The 16,984-nt window shown below is 40.4% G+C and overlaps 1 protein-coding gene across 2 annotated transcripts in view; it reads left to right on the forward strand.

Moving 5' to 3' along the window:
* The window catches only part of Mtr (5-methyltetrahydrofolate-homocysteine methyltransferase), an 85,701-nt gene that overhangs the window by 40,002 nt on the left and 28,715 nt on the right, over positions 1-16,984 (forward strand). For both annotated transcript variants that reach the window (XM_075970220.1, XM_075970221.1), the window contains exons 15-22: positions 1,702-1,887; positions 6,538-6,717; positions 9,572-9,688; positions 10,307-10,447; positions 11,657-11,746; positions 12,939-13,091; positions 14,096-14,203; positions 16,150-16,250. In XM_075970220.1, the coding sequence (XP_075826335.1) occupies positions 1,702-1,887; positions 6,538-6,717; positions 9,572-9,688; positions 10,307-10,447; positions 11,657-11,746; positions 12,939-13,091; positions 14,096-14,203; positions 16,150-16,250 (1,076 nt within the window). The remainder of the gene's footprint in view (positions 1-1,701; positions 1,888-6,537; positions 6,718-9,571; positions 9,689-10,306; positions 10,448-11,656; positions 11,747-12,938; positions 13,092-14,095; positions 14,204-16,149; positions 16,251-16,984) is intronic.

The raw sequence follows: 16,984 nt of genomic DNA on the forward strand, positions 1-16,984 counted from the left end.
TCTAAGGTGAGGTGCTCAGACCCGCTGTGCTCAGTTCATCAGTTGTGATGGTGCGAGTCTCTTGTTAACTGTGAAGGACCTTACGCACTTCAAGAGCTTGTTACTCAGTGTTCTGACTGCTGCAATGAATGCCCTTTCTTCCCTGCTTTAATCTACTATTAAATTTACTGGACATCGAGTATGGTAGCACATGTCTTCAGTCACAACACTCAGGAGGCAGAGATAGGCTGATCTCTGTGAGTTCAAGGCCAGCCTGGTCTACAAAGTGAGTTTTAGGACAGTACACAGAAACCTCATCTGGAAAAACAAAAACAAACAAACAACAGAAAACTAAACCAAATTTACTGGAGTACAAATTTCAGTCATTGGAATAGAATATAAAAATGTGCTGCTAGGCAGAGAGGCAAAGGCAGAAGATCACAGTTAGAGACCTGGGCTACATAGTGAGACCCCAAGACCCTGACTTTAAAGACCCAACGTATGAGTAGTACATTTTTACCAGTAGGGTTGGACCACCAAACTATTTGTGAGCTCTTTAAGACACTGGCCTGGTACTTAACTTCCATTGCATTTGACTCTTTTGGGGGGTAAACTTCTTTATTACTAGTGTGCTAAGGAAAGCAAATTTGGAAGAGTACTTGTATTTAAATGGTGTCTTATATCCTACACTGGCCTGGAAATCACTATGCAGTTGAGTATAGCTTTAACCCCATATTCTCCTGCCTTCATCTTCCAAGTGCTAGGAGTAGGCCTGTGTCAGCAGTTCATGAACTGAGGACTTCTGCAGGTGCTCTACCAACAGTGCTCCTTCCTAACCTCCCTCTCCAACTCCCCTTTTAAAGCAGTAATTTTTCCTGTGTGTGTTTATGGTATTGGGAAACAAAACTAGGTCCTCACACGTGTTAGGCTCTCTGTTGCTGAGGTAGACCCACCCCTAGCCTTCTTGTTCTTTTTGTTGTCCTGTGTTCTAACCTTTCTTGTACTTCCATCCTTACTTGTTTAAACATTTATCTTGGTAACCATGGTGAAACCAAGGACCTGTTTGCCTTAAAGGGAGTCAGTTACTGACTGACTGCCCTAAATGATAGTCCTAAATCAGCTGTCCTGCTATATTTGTTTCTTTAGAGTGAACCGTTCCTTTCACCTGTCTTGGAGCAGAGGCTGAATTAGACCATGGTCTCTCACACGTTCATTTTAGTTGTTTGTTTTAGTGATTAGCAATTAATTACTATTTGGAGGGGAAGGGGATTAAATCTGTTTTTCCTTACTCATATTTTTTTTTCCTGGTCAGCAGTTTGTTTTTATAAAGAGAAGATTTAATTTGAATACCTTGGCTAGAGGGATCTTTCCAAAGAGGTTCAACCTTAATACGAGTCTGGTTAGAATGCTTGAATACTAGAGAAGTTGTCTGCCTTAGGGTTTAAGTGCTTGGGAGTGTAAATTTTGGCTTAAGCCCACGAACTACTCTCTTGAATTCCCTGCCTTTGAGTTATAAATCCTGGTCCATGTACATATTCTCTTGTGAGCTGATCTTACTCTAAATATTTGAACTTTAAGCTTAAGTAAGTATATTAAAGTCCTATTTTTAATACTCCATATTTATTTATTGTTCCCTAAAGAAGTAGTACAGGTTTTTTGGAACCATTCAAAAGGGAGGTATGGTGGCATGTGACCTATAATTCTCCTGTCCCTCTGTCGTAGGTGCCACTGTGTATCGACTCTTCCAACTTTGCTGTGATTGAAGCTGGGTTGAAGTGCTGCCAAGGGAAGTGCATAGTCAATAGCATCAGTCTGAAGGAGGGGGAGCAGGACTTCTTGGAGAAGGCCAGGAAGATAAAGAAATTTGGAGCTGCTGTGGTGGTTATGGCTTTTGATGAGGAAGGACAGGTAAGTGGTTTCTGTGGGCCTGGCACTGGTGCCGTCCAGGGGAGAAAGCAGCGGGAGACACCCATGTCTGAAATAGCTATATATGTATACACACAGACATGTACATGCTTATCTGTGCACACAAATTTACACATACATTCATAATATACTTCTGAACATTTGATATGTTGTACAGTCTTTATATCAGTAGGGAAAGGTTGAATTCCCTGGGTTGCTGGAACAGACAGCTGGTTTTGCATTTAGAAGAAAAAAAATAGAGACCTGACTTAATTCATTTTGTGCTGCTATAATAGAATACCACTATCTTAGTTGCTTTTCAAAGCAACTTAAAAATAAATTATTTAGTTTGGGCTCATGATTGCAAAGGATTAGAGTCCTTGTCTTTCATGATAAGGAGGCTGGCAGCAGATGAGCCTCCCCGTCGAAAGCCCACACCCAGTGACACACCTCCTTCAGCAAGGCCATGCCTCCTAATCTTTCCCAAATAGTTCGTTCCTCCAATTGGGACCAAGCATTCAAATATATGATTCTGTGGAGGCTATTCTCATTTAAACCACAAACTTGGTAATTTTTAAATACTATAAATTAACTTGGCTCACTGTAATGGAGGCTGAAAACTTGAGAGCTTTTTGGCTGTTTTGCCCCTTCGTGAAGGGGTAGAGAAAAGGTGAGGAAGAGCAAGAGAGGGTGGAACTTGCTTTCATAATAAATCTACTTTTAGCCAGTGAGCCCGTTCTCTGATGACAACATTAAATATCTAAGAAGGAAGGGCCCTCAAGCCTAGTCACTTCTCCCACTTTTAAATTCATTTTATTTTATGTTGTATGAGTGTCATGTCTGCATCATGTACATTCCTGGTGCTCACGGTTGTCAGAGGATGTTGATCCCCTGGATCTAGAGTTTTGGATGGTTGTGAGCTGCCATGTGAATGCTGGGAACCAAGCTTAGTTCTTCTGTAAGAACAGCAAGTACTCTTAACTACTGAACCATCTTTCCAGCGCTGCTAGGCACCTCTTAAAGGTCCTACCACTCAGCACTAGCTCCATATCCTACTATATACTAAATAAAATAAAAAATTAAAGATTGAAATGTAAAAAAATTCTGAACAATATATAGGAGATCATTAATATTTTCATGTAGAAGCTTTTGCTAATCTCATGATGTGAAAAAGAAAATTCGTGAGTCTGTTCACATAGAAATGTAAAATTTTATGTGGCAGTTATTATAGTTTCTGTATGTCAGAGGACAGAATGTCTGTAATAGAATGGACAGAGGAGTTGAATGGACAACGTACATAGGAGTACAAATACACAATGAGCCTGTGAGAAGATACCCCAGTTTCTAATGCCTAAGGGAATTGTGAAGCAGTGATTAGTTTCTTTATCAAGCAGAAACAATGAGAAGATTGGTAAATGTCTTCTCACACCTGTGCTGCAGAGCCATGTTGAGGCTGTGGAAGCTGTGAATACTATGGTAGGGTGATACGTTAGCTGTGGTTCTGCAGTTCTGCTCTTTCTAGGTCATAGAGCAGGCTTTCAGTTGTACCTGATAAAGTGTCCATGGGATAGTTAGTCAGAATTAATCAATAAGCCAAAAAACCACCAGTGCTTATGATGAAGCCTCTCCTCAAGATCTTAAGATAGGCTGTATATGTCAGGCTACATGCTCACTTCCAGTGTAGTATGGTGGTAATCAGAAATTGACACAGCCGTCCATTGCTTGAAGAATGCTTAAATCTTGGTATATGTCACTTGAGGTGTTAAAAAAGAATGTGATGACGGAGCCATGTGAAGAAGTAATTGACATGATTTAAATTATATTCAGGAAGCACTCATGTGAATATGTATGAGTCTGTATAAACAGAAAAAAGTTGGTAAGTGTCAGCTAGGGTAGGATAGTCTGCCATGGGTCATGTTGGCCATAAGTGATACTATCTATATTTTTGTATTTTGAATAAAATTGTTTTGGTCAAATTGTTGTTATTTTTATACAAGATGTGTTTTTGTCTTGAGAACAATTGAAATAATTCCAGAAGAGTACCAAAGAAAGATGGTTTATATTTATTAATTTATATTGGACCTTAGTTTGTATACCTAGTGGGCACAGCACATAAAGTCAGTTGTTTTTCCTACCATCCTCTACCCTGGTCCACACACCTTCTTTACTTTTGTCCCCATCTCCCAGGGTAATTCACTTTAATTTTCAGCACATGTGCTACTGAACAGTGTGTAAGCCCAGCCGTGCCGTACGCAGTGATTGCTTCTCCCCATCCTCTCTGTGAGCTCTCTTACTTTTGCTAGCATCATTTCCACGCTCCGATTCTGCTAGTGTCTCCAGTATCAGTCCAGACATCAGATGGAATGTCACTTGAGTTTCCCCCTCCTCTTTTTCCTCTCTCCTTTCCTTCTTTTTGGGAATCAATTCTGCGGTCTTGGACATGCTAAGTAAGCACCCAGTCCTGTTATTTGAATTTCTCGGACTCTTTTAGCAGGACCTTGGATGGCTACTTAGTAGGCTGACTACATAGCTGTTGTTATGGTTTTTGTTGTTTGTTTTAGTTCTGTACCCAACATCATCACTGAACTTGGATAGCTGATACTGTTTTCTAGTTGAGTATCTTGAATTTTTGTGAGTTTATAGGTTTATTAAAATGAATTCTGTCTCTGGGGGACTGAAGTCTGGAGGTTTTTGTTTTCAATTGGCTTTTACCTTGAAGAAGGTGACCTGATCTCAGACTTCTTGTTCTGACCTTCTCTGAAAGTTGCTTAAACCTGCTTCTCAGGCCCCTCTTTTTTAGTGGCTTCAATCGATAACTACCCCTGGGTAAGATGACGTGATTGCTTCTATTCTTGGCCTTTCATTACAAGATGACTTGTAAATTTCTTATGTCAGAAAGAGATGTCCCCAGAATACCTTCAGAGGCAGAGATATGAAGAACCCAAGTTTATACTTTTCAGAGTGCGTGAAATTAAAAACTTAGGAATTGTTAATTTCTGGAGTCTTCCACATAATATTTTGGACTGCAGATAGCAGTGGATAACTAGTACCATGAAATATGAAAGTGTGGGTAAGAAAGGACTACTGTTTTTTCTTCTGTCCTCCTACAGAGCATATTGGATTAACAATAACCAGAAATGCGGAATGTAATTTGGTGGGTCTGCTGTTTGTAGGTTTGATCTGAAATCAGCCTCCTTGATTTCAAAGCTGAGAAACATTGTAAAAGTGGTGTTCATTTACTTACTCCTTCATCTTCTCAGCATGGTATTGAGCACATACTCTAACAGGCCCTGCTCTGGGGTCAGTGAGACTGACATTCCAGCTAGTGGAGATAATAATAGCAAAACAACCAAGAATAATTAGGTATCTGGAAAGAGATACCTCAAGGAAAGGAGGAGGTGTGCTCATATGGAGGGAGTGATTAAGGCAGACTCTGAGGGGACAGCTGACTGCCATACCTGTGAGCCGTGAAGTAGTTAGGCCTTGTGTGTTTTGGGCCGGGCAGCAATAGATGGATGTGGAAAGACTCTGAGGTAACAACAGCATGGCAGGTTTTAGGAGCATCAAAGGAGGAGTGAGGGCAGTGGTGGAGGTAGAGGTCCTGGCTGAGTGTGCTGGGCTGAGGAGCAGGGAGCATGGACCTTGCCAGAATGGGTTTTGCTTTTTAGGATCCTGCTTAGGAGGATGATGATAATTTGTAGGTTTTTAAAAAAGACTTTATTTTCTGTGTATGATTGTTGGCTGCATGTATGCATGTACACCATGTGTAAGCAGTGTCTACAGACCAAAAGAAAGAACTCTGCTCTTCCGGAATTCAAATGGTGAACCTTCTTGATGGTATCAGGGGGCCAAATTTGGGTGTCTTGGGAAGTGCTCTTGAGTGTTAACCCATCTTTCTAGTTTTTGTTTTTGTTTTGAGTAGGGTCTCATTATGTAGTCCTGGCTGGCCTGGAACTCACTATATAGGTCAGGCTGACCCTGACTTCAGAGATTCACTTGTCTCTGCTTTCCAGGTGCTGAAATGAAAGGTGTGTGCCATCATGCCCAGCACTAATTTGTAGTTCCAGCTTGTGCATGTGGTACCAAGTTTGTGCTATGGTAGGTGTGTGGGAAATAAATGCATGTGCTTGAATCTACTTTGAAGGAAGACCCAAGAAAGAACATCAGTGTTGTTTGTGTGAGTGGTTGGCACATTGCAGGCAGGTCAGGAGAGGTGGGACACTTTGAGGAGCTCTTTCCCAGTATTAGCCCACAGTGATTTGGCACTCACGCATGTAACTCAGGGTGGCCCCTACATGCCACAGTTCTGCCTCACCCTCCCAAGTGCTAGAATGACAGGTGTGGTGCTCAGCTGCTCGTTTTAATTTTCTTTAGTGGAATTTGATTTTTAAACCACATCTGTCTTTTTAGAGCCACTTTGTTAACATTTCATTCATGAAATTTTTATATAAGGAATAACATTGTTATATTAAAAGCAAAATCTTTAACTGATTCTTTTCTGAGATAAGTTGATGAATGTTTAGAGGTTTGACATTTTGGTTTCAAAGAAATACAGTCATTAAGATTTGAGTGGTTTTGATGAGTGACATATGCTGTTTCCATAGATAACAATTTGCTTTTCTATTGTAAATGACATTTCTGCTTGTTTCTTAGGCAACAGAAACAGATGTTAAAGTCAGTATATGCACCCGAGCTTACCATCTACTTGTGGAAAAACTGGGCTTCAATCCAAATGACATTATCTTTGACCCCAACATTCTTACCATTGGTACTGGAATGGAAGAACATAACTTGTATGCTATCAATTTTATTCATGCAACAAGAATCATTAAAGTAAGTCTGGGTATTTTCTGTCTTTATCCAAGACACAGTTCAAATTTATCACCTTGGTGTAGTGCATGCTTAGAACTAACACATACTGATTTGCTGAGAATAGTAAGATTTCAGTCCATAGTAAATTGTTTTCTAAAATGTAGGGCCTTTTATCTTTTATATAATGCTATTTTAGTTGTAGTATATAGCACATATGAGACTCTATTTCACATAGGATCTGTAGTCTATGGTAGATGAGTAGTTATGAACTGTAGAGTAACTTTCACTTTGCTGAAGTGTTCTGAGGCCCATATCGCTCCTTTCTGGGTATGCCTTATTTTCAATTCCATGAAGTAACTTTCATTCTGATATCTATGGCTCTGAGACTTCGTTATTGTTTTTGCCAATAATTTTATTACTTATATGAATGTTTAGTTTACATTATATCCATTGATTTTTTTTGTGTGTGCTTGCCGGTATGCACAAATATACAAAATTTAGTTTTGGCCTGCTTCAATACTCAAGCTGCTTTTGTAGTCAGCGATGGACATGCCCTTGTGTAGACGAGGATGACCGTGGAGACAGACAGCTCTCACTCTGTACACGACAGGTGTCTTATTAGTTCTCTCCAGTGCCATTTGCGTTCTCCTTTTTGTTTGTGATTTCTCTGCTTGAAAATGCCCTTCAGTCCTGGTGCTAGTGCTTTCTAGTGTCCACACGTGCAGGACACTTGTGGTGTGCCTAGTGGAGAAAATGCTTGTTGTATAAGCCTTATTCAGACTGTGAATTCAGTGTTAATAATTAAGATGTGCACCCCGAGTAAAGTGTCTTTCAGTATTTATTCGTGTGTGTATGTGTGTGTGTGCCTGGTTGAGTTTTTTTACTACATTATTCAAGTGCCCAAGGAAGCCAAAGAGTATAAGATTCCCTGGAGCTGGAGTTAGAGGTTGTTATGAGCCAATATGGGTGCGTTGTTGTTTGTTTATAACTGGCATCTCTAGCACACAGGATGTTTTTAACAGACACGCAAAACAAGGTTGTATGTTGATGAGGTTATGAATATATGACCAGAGGTTGCCAGCTGCTGTATTACTGAGGACAGAACTATTAGGGAATCACGAGAATTAACTGTATGTTCACATAGTATGAATTATCCTCTTTTTGAGCTTAGTGTAATTCAAATCATAAATTGCTTATACTGTTTCTCCCTATTTGGCCTCTTTTTTTCCCCTCCCCGGACTGGTTCTCACTGTGTAGCTTAGGCTGCTTTAAACTTATTAGCCTCCTACCTAATCACCTCTCCAGTGCCACCAGGTTCAGCCTTATTTGAAATTTTATTTGTGTTGCTATAGCTATATTTGTTCATTTTTATTAGTGTATAATTATTAGCCTGAATCACAACTAGCCATTTTACTGTCCAACAATTATGAACATTCTTATATTAGGTTGGTGCAAAATTAATTGCAGTTTCAGATCATGAATTTTAAACTACAACTAGGCTCAAACATATCTTCATTTATCAAAATAGGATCCATTCTAGTTAACCTGCTTTTACCAATGAGAAATGATTTTTTTTAATTCTCCTAGCATAAAAAAAAAATCAGTTTTACAGGCTGGGAAGATGGTTCAGCAGGTGGAGGCATTTAGTGTCAGTCAAGCTGGTGATCTGAGTTCAGTCCCTAGGTCCTACACCATAGGGAAGCTGAGAACTGACTGTTGAAGTTGTGTTCTGACATCTTCACACACTGTGGATTGTCTGCATACTACCCAGATAAATAAATGCAGCAAACACCTTTTTAAAAATCTAGTGCTTCAGGATTCAGTAACTCTTGGAAAGAATTTTCTCTGTCCTGCTGATTGTAGAAGGTTTTTCTCTGCAAAAAGTTATCAAGATGTTTGAATAAATAGCATTCTGTTGGTGCGTGATCAGGTGAATATGGTGGATAAGGCAGAAACTTAGTAACCCAGTTCTTGACTTTTGAAGCACTGATTGTGCGATGTGTAGTCAGATAATGCCATGGAGAAGAACTGAACTCTTTTTTTTGACCAGTACCAGCTGCAAACATGCATAGTATAAAATAAATATTTTAAAAAAGCAAGTAATAAATCATTAGCAAAAAAACCATAAGGCAGGATTGCATATTAAAATGGCATTTAACATAACTGAATTTATCAAGAATGTATTTCAACATTAAGGAACAAATTTTAACAATGAACCCACCATTACTTTTTACCAATCTAACATGTTTGGCAAATGTGCTTGAGTTTCTCTGTAGCATAGGGCTGGAATGGCTAGACAAGCTATGTCCCTGGATACTAAGAGTTACTGTTGTTATGACTAATAATTGGTATTGTCGTAGGCATCTCAGCCTTCTTCTATATTTTGTCCAGTTTGTGATGAACTAAAGAGCTTGTTCATTTAAGTCATTGAAGTCTAGCAGCTTCAGATGGGTCAGGAATGTATGCACATGTGCATTTATAGATGTATGCACATAATCTTTTGCTTTCTGCTCCACCCCTACCCCCCGGTCATTTGTCCAGCAAACATTTCATGCCTCACCATGATCATTTTAGAGGTAGACAGAGATAAAATAGGAATTTATATTTTTCCTACAAAGGTTAAAGTCTAGTAGGAAAAGCTATTTATGAAGCAGTACTTAGAAGTGCCACTGTAAAAGGTGATAGATTTACATAATAAAAGACAGAGTACTTGATACAGTGATGTAGCAAACTGTTCTTTGCTTAGTAACAAACTCAGAGTTACTTTGGACTTTCTTTTTACTTCTCCTGTATACAAAACTTACAAGGTATGAATGAATTATTGTGACTTTTGACAAAATAAGAGAATCTTTTCATGCTTTTACATTTTTGCCAGGAAACATTACCAGGAGTCAGAATAAGTGGAGGTCTTTCTAACTTGTCCTTCTCCTTCCGAGGGATGGAAGCCATTCGAGAAGCAATGCATGGTGTTTTTCTTTACCATGCGATCAAGGTATGGTGAAACCAACTTTAACTTAGGTACTGGGAAGATGGCTCTGTGGTACAGTATTGGCTGAACTAGCCTGAGGACTTGAGTTGAAATTTCACAGCCTGTGTGACTTAGTGTAGTAGTAGTTCCTACTGTAGAATGAGAGATGAAGACAGATCCATGGAAGATTGTAGAGCCGGCTAGCCTAGCATGTCCAGTAGTAAACAAGAGACCCTGTCTGAAGCAAAATGAAAGGCAGGAACCAATACCCAGTGTTGTCCTTTGACCTCCGTACATGTGCCATGGTACATGTGTACCCACAGATATATATCTATATTTATATGCACATACATTGTAAACACAATGATTTTTCAAAGAATTAAAACAAAAATGATGGCACTGTACTTTGCCTTTTAGCAGGCTTACAGACTGAGTTACAGATAAGTTAACTAGCCTGCTTCTGTCTTTAAATGAAGCTTCAGTGGAACAGAGTGCCCTCATCCCTTCTCATGTGTTTTGTCTAGGGCTGCTTTTATACTGCAGCAGAGTTGAATAGTGACCAACTATGTCATAAAGTATTTTTTCTGATCCCTCATTTAGGGTATCAGTAGAATTTCTCATTTTCCTTTCTATTGCCCTTAGTTTGGCATGGACATGGGGATAGTCAATGCAGGCAATCTACCCGTGTATGATGATATCCAAAAGGACCTTCTTCAGCTCTGTGAAGACCTAATCTGGAACAAAGACCCTGAAGCTACTGAAAAACTCTTACGATATGCCCAGGTAAAGGGAAAAGTGTCCAAAGAGTGGCTTTGCCTTCCTTAGAATTTATCACTCACTGGCAGCTACTGAACTTTTATTGTAGAATAGGAGCTAATGTAGAATTGTGTCTCTGGGTCATTAATCATCATAGTTACAGTTTTTATAGTGCTCTAGAGAAGGTATTGCAGTTAGGTCGAGGAGGGAGAAATAGATCTTGTCTAGATTGCTTTAGTGTTTTGAACTTAGACTTTTCTAAATTGATCTTTTTTAATGTGAGGTAGTCTCCCTCCCTCCCTCCCTCCCTCCCTCCCTCCCTCCCTCCCTCCCTCCCTCCCTCCCTCCCTTCATTTCTCTCTCTCTCTCTTTTTGTTTTTGTTGTTACTGTTTTTGAAACAAGATTTTTGTGTGTGTGTGTAACAGCCCTGGCTGTCCTGGAAATCACTTTGTAGATCTCACAGAGCTCCTCCTGCCTCTGCCTCCTGAGTACTGGGATTAAAGGCATGTGCCACCCACTACCTGGCTCTGTCATTTTTATATACACTTGTATATATAAATACACTTGGAGGGAGGAGAACATACAAAGTAGTGTAATCCACCCAATGTGCCAGGATACTTACCTTGTGCCTTTATCCTTTTTCTGAGTTTCTGAGACTCAGCTTCTGAAGCCCTTCATCACTGTCTCAGTTGGTGGTGTCTGTTCCCTCAAATTTCCATGTTACTGTTAGACAGCCTTCATTCAGCCCCAGATGTGCGCTTTTAGAGTTTTCCCTTCTTTATGTTTTCTTCCTTCCTCTCTTACATGATAAAATCTCAGTGATCAAGATCTTACACTGCTTAGTTGATCTGGAACTCACAATCCTCCTGCCTCAGCTTTCCAAGTGTTGGGATTATAGGACTGTGCCATTACTGCTCATGGCTCCCAGATTCTTGACGATTGATTGTATGTGGGGGATGTTGATCCTTCCTGAGGGCTGGAATGTTAGAGAATAACTTTTATATCCTAGAAATATTTTGATGTCAGTTGTTATTTTTTAGGGGAAATAAAAGTACGCTGTTGCTTTTCTCTACTGAAAGTTCAAATTTTAAAAGATTTTTTGTTCTTTTTCAACATTCATGTTGAACACCCTGGGGGTCTGGAAACTTAAAGGAAGGAAAAGGCACTTTTTTTTTTCCTGCAGATAGTTCACTGTGTATCATTTGTACTCACTTTTTATCTTAATTTTCATTCAGACTCATGGCAAAGGAGGGAAGAAAGTCATCCAGACAGATGAGTGGAGGAGTGGCTCCATTGAAGAGCGTCTTGAGTATGCTCTTGTGAAGGTGAGTTCCAGAGCCTGTACAGGAAGTCATGGCTCCCTGGTGTCATTGCTGACAGCAGTTGAGGGGGTGCTGCCCTAGACGTCTGACCATTGATTCTTAGCCTCCAGGAATCCGTTTCCCAGTGCCGTTTGACAGTGTCTAAAGACGTGTTCAGTTTTCACAGATGGGTGTGGAAGATGCTTTGGAAGTCAGTGTCTGCAGTGCACAGGGCAGGCCCACATACACAGCAAGGACTTGCCCAGGCAGTTGATAGTTAGGAGCCCGAGTACCCACCCCAGACCAGGTTCCTTTTGGTCCGTCAGCAGGGCCGTAGGGGCTCTTCCACAACAGATGGAATTTTAAATAAGTCATCTCTGGACCTCAGTGTTTACATTTGAGAGTCTGGAAAGTCCCAGAGTGTTTTTAAAAAGGTTCTAGAATTTAAATTTTAATTCTTAGACTTCTGAGAGTACATATTTCATTTTGTGAACTATTCATTTGTGTCCTACAATCCTTGCGGATCCTTAGCTTAAGAGTCAGCAAATCAGGCAAGTCGGGAGGAAAGTTCCATGTTTTTGTTTTAACTTCACCTGAGAGTCTTTCTAGTATTGAATCCTTTTCTAGCCAAGTAGTGTTATAGTGAGAGAAGATACTTGTTTGTTCATTTATTTGAAATACAATCTTACTGTATATCCCTGGCTGACCTGGAGCTTACCGTGTAGATTAAGCTGGACTTGAACGTAGAGATCCACTTGCCAGTGCCTCCTGAGGGCTAGGATTAAAGACATGCGTCACCACACCTCATTGAGCTAATAGATATTGATTTTACAGAGATATTTATTAGCACATGATCAGTTGCTGAGGATTGCACTCAGATACTCACACATGATAAGCACCTACTCTGCAACTGAGCTACACTCTCAGTCTTCACTAACACCTCCTTTTTCTGAGTTACTTCCTATGACTAGCAAGGCACTGTAAATAAATAGCATTACAGTGATTGTCCAAGTAAACAGGAGGTTGGTACTTTTGTGATTCTGTGAGGAAACCAAAACTTAATAAATTACCTGCATTAGTGATGAGAACCAGGACTCAAATTCTGTCAGACTGATTCCAGGATTTGTGCTCTTAAACATCTCTTTGATTCATTCTTTCATTTTGACCTTTACAATTGCTTGTTTCCTTCCTTCCCCCTCCTTCTTTTTCTTTTCAGGGTATTGAAAAGCATATTGTTGAAGATACTGAAGAAGCCAGGTTAAACCAGGAAAAATACCCCCGACCTCTGAATATAATTGAAGGGCCTCTAATGAATGGCATGAAAGTGGTTGGTGATCTTTTTGGAGCTGGAAAAATGTTTCTACCTCAGGTTGGTGAAACAGAGAAATTTTAACAAATCTCTCTCTCTTTCTTTTTTTTTTTTTTAGTAAATATTGAGTTTGAGTATTTTCTGAGTTTGTGGTATATGCAAAACTTGACAGTATTATCTGACCACTCCTTTTCTAGGTGTATTTAGGAACCATCTCTTGCTAGTCGCTCTTTGGAGTGTGTAGTGGTTAGAAAGCTTGCAGAGATCCTGTGTACCATAATCTGCATGTTCTGTATTTCCATGCCCCCTCTACCTAAGATACACGTAATGTTAATACTAACATTTGACTTGACAAGACAGTGGCTATCTTTTTTGTTGTTTTTTCAAGACAGGGTTTCTCTGTAGCTTTGGAGCCTGTCCTGAAACTTGCTCTGTAGACCAAGGTGGCCTCTATCCACCTGTCCTGCCTCCCTGGTGCTGGGATTAAAGGCATGTGCCACCACCACTTAGCTTGCCAGTGACCAACTTTAAGAATACATATTTTGAAAATATATTATTCTTTTAAATAGTGGAACTTGAAATGACATGTTTTATGTAAAACCAGAATTTTTTATTAAAGCAACTACTTAAAACTATTTTAACAAATCCTTGCTGAGCATCTAGATTTGGGGTTCTGAAACATATAAATAGCTAAGAGAGCCTCTTTCATAAACCTCATTTTAGGTGAGTTAAAATACTGGGGATTTATAGAATGATGGGGATGCATCATGTTGAACATGGAATTGAAAAGATGCATAGAATTCAGAGACACAGAGACTTTAGGCAGAAAAAGAAACCAAGTAAAAGTTCAGGAATAGAAATGTTAACCTTTTGTTTGTGTTTAGTTTCCTCTTGCTGTGCCTCATTTATTGGTGTTCCCACAGGGTTCTAATTCCTCATCCTGCTCATTATAGAAATCTGGGACAGTCGAATTATGCATTCTTAATTAGTACTGAAGCTTCATGGGTCAACAGTGACAGTCATGTGATGATTTGCTAATGATGCCTAATTCTGCTTTTTTCCAGGTTATAAAGTCAGCCCGTGTTATGAAGAAGGCTGTCGGACACCTTATCCCTTTCATGGAAAAAGAAAGAGAAGAAGCAAGAATTCTTAATGGTTCGGTTGAAGAAGAGGCAAGTTATTTTGTTCAGGCCTGAAGCCTTTACAGGAGTTGCCCTGGAAGATTATTGTTTTTGTGGGGTTGGGAGCCTCATCAGTAAAGCTTTTATGCAGTTAGTTGGTGCACTCTTTGCACCTTTACATGGGTAGACCTAGAGCATTGAACTCAGGTCTTTAGGTTTTCATGGCACGTATCTTGCTCTGCTAGGTTGGCCATGTTCATGTTTTAAATGTATCATGTTTGCTTTTAGGAAGCTCTTCCCCAAATACTTCTTAGTTATCCCCTTGGTACCACTTGTAGCATTTATTCTTGCTGGCTACACCACAAGAGTCAGCCACTAGCCTTTTTACTTTATTTAGAGCACTGTGTAGTTCAGACAACTTTAGCCCTGAGAATTCTAAATTTGCAGTTGGCTGAATTGGAGAGATGATGCCTGCCTTGCATACCTACCTTTTCATTTTCTTGTTTCATCAGTGCGCAAAAGAACTGTTTTAGAGAAATAAAAGATGAGTCTACATTCCCTGCACTAGGCTGCTTTGAAAATTTCAGGGACATCTTTAGTTAGCCAGCTCCAACCTTGTAGCAGAATTTCTTTTGGACCACCAACCAGCTCCCAAGTCATAACATGGAGACTTAATACTGTTGGATCCTGGAGTCCAATCACCAAGGAGGAGTCGCCCCTCAGAGACCGTCTCTCACTACCACAGCTGATGTAAAAGGATGAGGATTTTCTGTCATGACAGGGTCTTCCAGCATTCGGGAGGCTAGAAAGACCCCGAATAGCTGGTACAGACTATTTTTAAAGGGAAAAACCACAGAAGGAAGGGGTGTCTGGCAGTTGTTCTTTAACTGTTATGATTGGCTTATTCAAAAGGGCTATTACCAATAATTGGCTGGAGAGTGGTTGCCAGATCAGATGAGGTAAGGGAAAACATCTGAGGGTCACTTTGCCCCTTTCCTGGGGCCTAAGTCAAAACATCAGTCACTGAGTCAACACCTAAGGGTTATTTTGCCCCTCTTCAATAACTGAGTTCTATTTGGAGAACATTCCCAACATTTCAGTACGTGTGTGGGCAATTGTTAGGTCCTTGGTTCCCCGGGGGTAGGGGGGAGCATTATGCTGAGACTGAGAGGGTTCAGAATTGTCATAAATGGCTTCAGAATTGTCTTAAAGTTCTACTTTAAGACTAGTTATGAATTCTCGACCTTATCTTATGCTTGTTTCTTGCTAGCTCTTATTACTTAACCTGTTTCTCTTTATCTATGTTTTGCCTTGGGGCTTTTTGCGGTTCTTTCCTTCTGTATGTACTACTCCATCTAGCTGACTGATGGCTCCTGGCTTCCCTGGAGTGTCTCTCTTTCTCCTTTGTTCTCTCCTCTCTTTTTTAGATTTCTCCTACTTATTCTCTCTGACCGCCAACCCCACTTATTTTTCTCCTGCCTAGCTATTGACCATTCAGCTCTTTATTAGACCAATCAGGTGTCTTAGGCAGGCAAGGTGAAACAAATGCAACACATCTTTACACAATTAAACAAATGCAACAGAAAAACTTTGGCATACCTTTACACAGTTAAAGTAATAGTCTGTAGCATAACAAGTGTAACATATTCTATGGCACCCTCTCTTTTCTAACTCTCAGCAATATTCCTTGGCAGTTTCAGGGTTAAGGATGTGGTCTTTAGCTGTAGGACTGTGTCTGTGACTGCTGACTCTTTTTCAGATGCTAGAACCTATGAGCTTGGCTGAGATCCCTGCCCTGGGATGACTTGATAGGCATGTCTCTTTTGAACTTCTGGGTGGCACAGAGCTTCAAATAGAGACTCTCACTTGGGTCCCCGACCTACCTTTGAGGGGGTTCTGGTATTTATTCCTCTGCCATCTCTGTGTGGCTCTTGAGAACCAAATGGTCTTCCTGGCGACCCCCCTCCCCATGCTCAGCTGCTTGTCTCACTTTACAGGACCCTTACCAAGGCACCATTGTGCTGGCCACTGTTAAAGGTGATGTGCACGACATAGGCAAGAACATTGTTGGTGTGGTGCTAGGATGCAATAATTTCCGGTAAGTTGAGACCTCACTTCATCCCCTTCATGTTTAAAAAAAATGTGAATCAGATGTTTCACTGGGTGAGAGGGATGGGGTAGCATATGGCCATTGATAAGGTGTGCTTGTTTTTGTCTACAACTGTGAACACAGCTTTTTTTGTAGGCTCAAAATTACATATCTCTTATGTATTTGTTAAGGACATAGAGGATAAGAAGTGTTCCCTAGAGGTCAGGCAGCCCGGAGTCTTCCTGAGAATCTATATTGGACATAGTCTCTAATAGTTGCTTATCAGGCTTGTTTTAAGATTTCTATTGCTGCAATGAAACACCATGACCAAAACACAAGTAGGGAATGAAAGGGTTTTTCAGCTTACACGTCCACATCACCAAAGTAATTCAGGACAAGAACTCAAGCAGGGCAGGATCATGGAGGGGAGCTGCTTACTATCTTGCTTCACTTGGCTTGCTCAGCCTGCTTTCTTATAGAACCCAGGACCACCAGCCCAGGATTTGCACCACCCACCATGGCCTGGGCCCTCCCACATTGATCACTAATTGAGAAAATGCCTTACAGCTGAATCTCATGGAGGCATGTCCCCAACTGAGACTCCTTCTGATGACTCTAGCTTGTGTCAAGCTGACACAAAACCAGCCAGTACAGGGCTTCTCATGGCCAGTATGTACCAATTTCCACTCAGCAAACTGCCAGGTTTTAGACCAGGGTTCTTAAGAGAGCAGGCTTTCTAGAAA

The sequence above is a fragment of the Microtus pennsylvanicus genome, chromosome 4 (genome assembly GCF_037038515.1).
Source record: "Microtus pennsylvanicus isolate mMicPen1 chromosome 4, mMicPen1.hap1, whole genome shotgun sequence".
NCBI classification, from domain to species: domain Eukaryota; kingdom Metazoa; phylum Chordata; class Mammalia; order Rodentia; family Cricetidae; genus Microtus; species Microtus pennsylvanicus.